General features: G+C 40.1%; 1 protein-coding gene across 1 annotated transcript in view; it reads right to left on the bottom strand.

The window, feature by feature from the left end:
* The window catches only part of SHPRH (SNF2 histone linker PHD RING helicase, E3 ubiquitin protein ligase), a 97553-nt gene that overhangs the window by 42063 nt on the left and 47979 nt on the right, over positions 1-7511 (bottom strand). Inside the window, exons 14-15 of the mRNA XM_006891657.1 lie at positions 2808-2896; positions 497-589 (exon numbers count right to left, since the gene is read on the bottom strand). Of these exons, the coding sequence (XP_006891719.1) occupies positions 497-589; positions 2808-2896 (182 nt within the window). The remainder of the gene's footprint in view (positions 1-496; positions 590-2807; positions 2897-7511) is intronic.

Genomic DNA, 7511 nt, shown 5'->3' with positions numbered 1-7511 from the left:
TGGTTTATTTAACTCACTCTACAATAATGGTCTTATACAGTATTTGTCCTTATGTGACCGAGTTAGTTCAGTTAGCATAATGCTTCCCAATCCCTCCCAAGTTAGGTAGTTGTTGTTATGTGCCGTTGAGTTGCTTGCGACTCATAGTGACTGACAGAGCCCTGAAACTTGCTCTATCCTGTGCCACCTTTACTGTCTCTCCAACTTTCCTGCCCTCATTATCTCAGTCACTGTATCAATTTAACTCATCGATGGTTTCTCTTTTTCTCCATCCCTCCACTACCAATAGAAAACATTTACCACAGAGTTGTACTTTACCAGAGAAACACAGTAAAAGATGACTGCCATTTTCTTCCAACTAAAATACCACAGGAAAGTTGTAACACTCAAAGTTGCAGCAAAACACACATTTCTTTCAGTGCATGCATCACAAGATAACTATAAGGAGAATTTGAAAAAAAAATTTGGAGAGACAAAGAAAAAAAAATCTAATTACCTCTTCCTCAAGTTGGCCATCTCGCAAGGTAGGAGGGATCCCTGGGTGCTTGGCTACTAGCAATTCCATTAAGTTATGAGTAGCATGAAGTCTCTGTTAAATACACAAAGGGTAATGATTACAAGAGCTAATGTACTGGCCCTGAAAAGAGAACCTTCTATTAAAGTAGCATGAGGTGTACTGACACCATGTTAAGATCAAATTATCAAATATGAATTTTCTTTAGCACAATGTGAGTAGCTACTTATTTTTTTCAGAGAAAAATGACGTCGTTTTATAGTAAAGTCTTAATTAATAAAGGCATAAACATTTGTTAATTAACAACAGGGTCTTATGAAATGTAGCCTTGTGTTTTGCAGAATATGTTACATGAGTTTTTTGGTTTTGGCATCTATTTGCTTACATAATGGGCAACTGTTAATAAGTCAAATCATTCAGTATAGGAGAAAGGCTGATACTTCAGGCTTGATTTCTTTTCACCTGGGAAAGGTGAATGATGAACTCTGCAATTAGTTTCTCTGGGTAAACTAGGAATTTGAAGCTCTGCCTCACATACTTTGGGCATGTGCCCAGGAGGGACCGATCCTTGATAAGGGACATCGTGCTCGGAAGGGTGAAGGGACGGAGCAAGAGAGGAAGACACTGAATGAGATGGATTGATACAGTACCTCGGCAACAGGGGTAGGTGCGTCAGACTCAGTGAGACTGGGTCAGGACAGGGCAGGCTTCAGAGCTATTGTACATGGGCTTGCTATGTGTTGCAGGCAACTCAACAGCACATAACAACAATGTACTACTAAAGAATAACATTGTCAATAAGAAAAAAAGGGCTGTGACTTGGACCTGCTGAAATTACGGGCTGGAAAAGACGATCTGGAGGCAAGGATGGAGTGGAAAGAGGTAGAAAATGAAATTTTTTTCTCTCTATGAAATATAAACTGGCCTTCTCACTGTGGTTTTCAGTCTGCAGCTTACTAGATGTTCCCTCTGGAGTCTAAGGCTATGGGATGAAATGAGGCTAGAGTGTGTTTCTCAATGTTAATCTGATTTTTTCCTTGGGAAGACAGGTAAAAGCTAAACATGATCAGGTAAGAAGATATCAATGGTTTAAGACTCCACCGGAGTTAATTTTACTGGTACAAACATTACTGAACATGGTATACATCTCTGAAGAGTCACTTCAAAACCTCTAGGTCTTCCCACACAGCTTCACAGACACAACAATCACCAATAAACTTAGTAGCACCAACAGCTTTAATAGCAACTAACGTGCCAGATTTAAGGGAAACATAAAAGTGTAATTAAAACAGAAACAAAAAATGGTAAATATATGTTTCCTCATCTCTACTTGCGCTTGTGGGAAAGGACATCTGTTGTTTTCTCCTAGTGGTGAAATGGATTGGGAGGAACACTTGTAGTCTCATTCTACCGCCACTGCATGTTTTTAACCCGAAAAGAACAGAGTGGCTAATGTGACTGGTCAAAACTTATTCAAAAGAAAGATGTGGGCTAGTTACTTTATCCTCACTCCTGAACTATGTGATTTTAAATATGAAGGACTACCTTTGTCTTGATCATTCTCCTCCTTTTATTGGGACCTGTGCTATTTCTTCCTTTACCACAAGGTTAAAGTTCAGAGCTTGCCTTCTATAATCCTTATGCATATAAGTAAACCTGTATTTGGATTTTATCTAGGTTTCTAACTGACATACCTTAGAATTGTCCTAATACACAGTAAGACAACCTGACCATGTGGATCCCTAAGTCTGTATGTTGAATGGTTCAGAGAAAGACCCACGTGGGACACAAAAATAATAATCTTGCCAAGGGCAATAAAAATGGTCCTTAGTTCCACTTAGATAGAGTCTTGTCTATATGATCCACTGTACTAATCAAGATGGGGACAAAAATCTTTTCCTTCAAATCACCGTTCTAAAAGATCTCTAAATGTTCACTGAGGAGATCCTTGGACAGATTTTCTTTATTAATTTCTTTGTTAAGGAATATTTTTCTTTTGGTAACAATGTGAAAAAATGTTGATATTCATATGCAAAAATGGTAAGACTGAGATATCCTTAAACAATCATGAAGTAATAGCCTGTTCTGAAGAGAACAAGAGTAGTGGTGCTCTACTTCATAGAGACTTCATGTAACATGTTTACATTAGCTCTAGCAGAACACATTTACACTTTAGTGTAGTAAGCCTCATCCCCAGGGATGATGATTCCAGCCACGTGACTCTGCTAAATATTATATTCTTTTGTAAAAATGAATTAACGTACATGCTCAAAACCATTTCATTTTCACTTACTTGCAGTGAATCCGTTTTGAGCTTTCCTTTGTGCTCCTCAGATGAGCGCAGGACTTCTCTGTACAGATCCGCGGCCAAGGCATACTCACCTGAGGGTCAAATGCATTTAGAGTCAGAGTTCTGCATTTGGTTCCTAATGCGATCTATGACCTATTATGTAAGTGCACTTACTGTAAAAATAGAACTCAGTGATACACCTAAGGATTTTTTATTTTTTCAAAAGAAGGAATTTCACTTGACATTTTACTCCATAAAAAAACTTTTCTGGTAAAACAAAAAAAAACAAACAAAAAACCCCTGATAGTGCCTGTGTTTGTAAATTTCAAGGGACAGAAAATAAAAGATATTTACAACTAAAAAATTAACTATGTAACCTTTAATTTAGACAAACAGTTTTCCTCTTCTTGAGACTGAAGCCCACTTATACACAAATCTTTACACACTATAAATACACCACACTTAAGTTGCAGCAAAAGAGTAACCACTGTCCTCAAGAAAGCGCTTATCTCCGGAGTTAAAAGAGACAGAAAAATTTTCAAAAAGCTAACAATTCTTCTTTGCAATTCTAGTTACACACATCAAAATGAGTCTGAGATACAATATTCTTCTGTCTACAATCAGTAGCTGCTCAAAAACATACCTAAACAATTCAAAGTATCAAAAATGTGGCTCACTCACATAGCAGGAGCTCCGCCAGTTTCTGCATGGCTTTACCATTTCTAAGTGGTAGGGATTAAAATCAAAGGAAGAAAAATATTTTCTAAGATATGATAATAAAACTTCAATGTCTATGAATACAGTTTTATTGGCACGGTCATGCTCATTTGCTGATAAATCGTCTGTGGCTGTTTTAACACTGTAGCAGTAGAGATGAGCAGTGAGAGAAATCTTAAGGCCCACAAAACCTAACGCTAAGTTTACTTAACTGTGAATCAAAAGAGAGCTGACGCATGTTCAGTGGCTTGGATCATGTCATTGCTGGGTGCCATCGAGCCGAGTGTGACTCACAGTGATCCTATGAACAGCAGATCTGAACTCTGTCCTATCCTGTCCCATCCCCACAATCTGTTGACACACTTGAGCCCAGTGCTGAAGTCACAGTGTCACTCTATGTGGTTGACGGTCTTCATCTCTTTTGCCATCCCTCCACCTTCCCAAGTACAATGTCTCTAAGAATGACCTCTCCTTGCAGCATGTCCAAAGTATGTGAGAGGAAACTTTGTCATCTTTGCCTCCATGGAGCACTCTGGTTGCACCTTCTCCAATACACATCTGGTCTTCTACAGTCCACAGGATATTCAGCATAACAGGGGTAGACGTGTCAGAGACAGCAAGGTTGGTTTAGAATAGGGCAAGATTCAGATCTACTGTTCATAGAGTAGCTATGAGTTGTAGTCATTTCAACACCATAGTTTAAAGGCATAAATTTCTTCTTCTGCAATCCATTTCTTTTATCAAAAAATCTGTTTATTGAGATAATTTCCCATTCATCTTGATTCAGCATGCTTTTCTTAATCCAGCTTCCGTCTGGAGGAGCCGCCTTGCTTTTCCTCCAGTAGGCTGACAGAGAACAGCAGAGCAGCCAACACACAAAACTTTTGATGCATGGCTGAAGACTGTGGTATTTTTATAGCCTCCTGGGAATTTCATATCCATGATATACAAATTCAGGCTCTGCACCAGGCACTTCTTCTTGTGTTTACTCTTCTGGAGAGGGAAGAAGAAGATCCATGTTGGCACGTGAAGGTCACCGCCAGAATGTCTTCGATAACCCTTATCATTGTGCAGTTCTCAGTATCACAGCAAGTGACTGAAAAGACTGTAGCCTATCAGACAGACGTTAGTCCTCCAACATCGCAGGTCCTCAATAATTTGGAAAGCTCCTTTACTGCAGATTCCCTAGTGCAGTATGTCCCCTGATATCTGACTGCTGGTATCAAATGTACTGATTGTGGATCCAAGCAAGATGACCTCTTTATGAGAAGGAAATAAGAGGTATCCAGATAAGCAAAAGGGGGTAAAACTCTTGTTATATGCAGTTGGTAGGATAATGTACACAAAAACCCCAAAAGATTCAGGGAGCTCTGGTGGCCTAGTGACAAAAAGCTGCACTGCAATCCCAGAGGTACATGGTTCGAATCCACCAGATGCTCTGCTGGAAGGAGGGGCAATCAATCTCCTCCTGTACCAGTCAGATCCAATTTGACAACACACACACATATAAAAAAAACAAAACAAAAACCCCAAAGGCTCATCAAAAAAACCTCTTAGACCTAGTAGACTAATTCAGTGGAATTGCAGGATATAAGATAAATGTACAAAAATCAATAGGATTTCTCTACACTAAAAGAAAACAGACAAGGAAACTGGGAAAGTAATACCATTTACAGTAGTCAACCATAAACTCAACCAGAAATACAAGAGATGTTTATAAATAAAATTGGAAAACACTACTGTGAGAAACACTAAAAGGACAAAATAAATGGAAAAATGTTCCTTGTTCATAGACAAGAAGACTTAATATAGTGAAAATGGCAATCCTACCAAAAGGAACCTAACTGTTCAACATGATACCAAAGTGATTTTTCAAAGAGACAGAAAAGGTAATTGTTATATGCCATCAAGTCCCTTGTGACTTACAGTCACCCTATGTACAACAGCCCTGAAACCTGTTCTATCCTGTGCCAACTTTACTGTCTCTGACACATCTACCCTCATTACCCCAGTCACTGTATTAGTCCATCTCATCGATGGTCTTCTTCTCTTTCTCAGTCCGTCTGCCCTTCCAAGCATGATGTCCCTCCCTGCAACAGGCCCAAAGTATGTCAGATGAAGCCTCAGAATCCTTGCCTCCAAGGAGCAGGCTGTTTTCACCCTCTCAAGGATGAACCTGTTTGTTCTCCTGGCAGTCTGTGGTATATTCAACACTCTTCTGCAGCACCACAGCTCAAAAACATCAATTCTCTTTCTATCCTCCTAGCATTGTCCAGCTCGTTGAAGCATAGCAAGCAACTGTGAAGACTACGGTCTGGACCTGGTGCACCTTTGTCTCCAGATTGATGTTGTTTTTCAGTACTCTGGAGAGGTTCCTGACAGCTGACTTTCCCAATGCAATTCTTTCTCTTGATTTGCTGGTACCAAGAACACTGATCGTGGAGCCAAGAAAACCGAAGCTGTTAACAATCTCATTCTCTTCACCATCTATCAAATGCTGCCAATCAGCCCAGTGGTGAGAGTCTTTGTTTTCAATTCATACTGAAAGCTGCACTCCTTTATCTTCTGCAGCAATAGCTTCAGATTCTTCTCATTTTCAGAAGGCAGGGTTGTGCCATCTGCACAATGCAGGTTGCTGATCAATCTTCCTCCAATCCTGATGTCGCATTCCTCCTCATACAGCCCAGCCTCACGGATGACAGACTGAAAGGTATGAAGACAGAATACATCCCTGGAGTACACCCTTCTCAATTTTGAACCATGAAGTATCTTCTTGCTCTGTTCTGACAACTGCTTCCTGGTCCAAGTATTAAGTTTCGCAAAAGCACAATCAAGTGTTCTGAGATTAATGCTTTGAGCAGAATATTAAATGATTCAGGAAGCATTAAAATAAGATGGAAGTATACTGAGTCACTGTACCAGAAGGAATTGGCTGACACAGAAGAATTTAATGAAACAATGTATGAGCAAGAGCCTGTGGTGATGAAGGAAGAAGTTTAAGCTGCACGGAAAGAATAGGGGGTGAGGGCTGGGAGGGGAGGGAAGGCTCCAGGAGTTGACGGCATACAACTGACCTATTTCAACAAACAGATGATGCTTTGGATGTGCTAAGTTGTACCAAGAAATCTGGAAGACAACCACCTGGCCAACTGAAGAAGAGATCTATTTGTTATAACAGAAGAGATCTATTTGTTCGCATTGCAAAGGAAGGTGATCTGACAGAGTATGGAAATTATTAAACAGTATCATTAATAACACATGCAAACAGGATTCTGCTGAAAATTATCCAAAACTGACTGGAGCAGTACATCAAGAGAGAACTTTCAGATGTTTTAACTGGGTTTAGAAGAGGCCGTGGTACTAGGTATATTATAGCTATTGTGAAGTGGATCTTATCTGAAGGCAGAGAGTACCAGAGGAATGTCTATTTGTGTTTCATTGACTATGCAAAGGTGTTTGTGTGGATCACAACATGTTGTGGCTGACTCTGAAAAGAAAAGGCAATAGGCCTTTTCAATTTACTCGGGAAGAGACCCCGAATAAACAAAGCACTTCTAAGTAATTGCAAAGACTGTGGCTTGGATCAGCCATACCTTAGTCTCTAGTCTGACACTGTTGCTCCTTAAGCACTCTGGAAAGGTCCCTCACAGCAGACTTTCCCCAGTGCAACTCATCTTTTGATTTCTAGACTTCTGGTGCCAAGAGTGTTGATTGTGGACCCAAGAGAGATGAAACTATTAACAACTTCAATCTCTTCTCCATCCATTACAGTGCTGTCAACTGGCCCAGTGGTGAGAATCTTGGCTTTCTTGAAGCTGATATGCATTCCATACTGAAGACTTCTGTCCACGCTGGTTGCATTTCCTTCAAGACTTATTTGCTCTCTTGGTAGTCCATGGTTGTTGTTGTTATGTGTCGTCGAGTCGCTTGCGACTCATAGCGACCCTATGTACAACAGCCCTAAACTCCGCTCTGTCCTGTGCCAATCGC

The sequence above is a fragment of the Elephantulus edwardii genome, unplaced genomic scaffold (genome assembly GCF_000299155.1).
Source record: "Elephantulus edwardii isolate Elephantulus edwardi_28Jun2011 unplaced genomic scaffold, EleEdw1.0 scaffold00102, whole genome shotgun sequence".
Lineage (NCBI taxonomy): Eukaryota > Metazoa > Chordata > Mammalia > Macroscelidea > Macroscelididae > Elephantulus > Elephantulus edwardii.
Note: the sequence above shows the minus strand (reverse complement) of the source record. Positions and strands in the feature narration are given on the sequence as shown.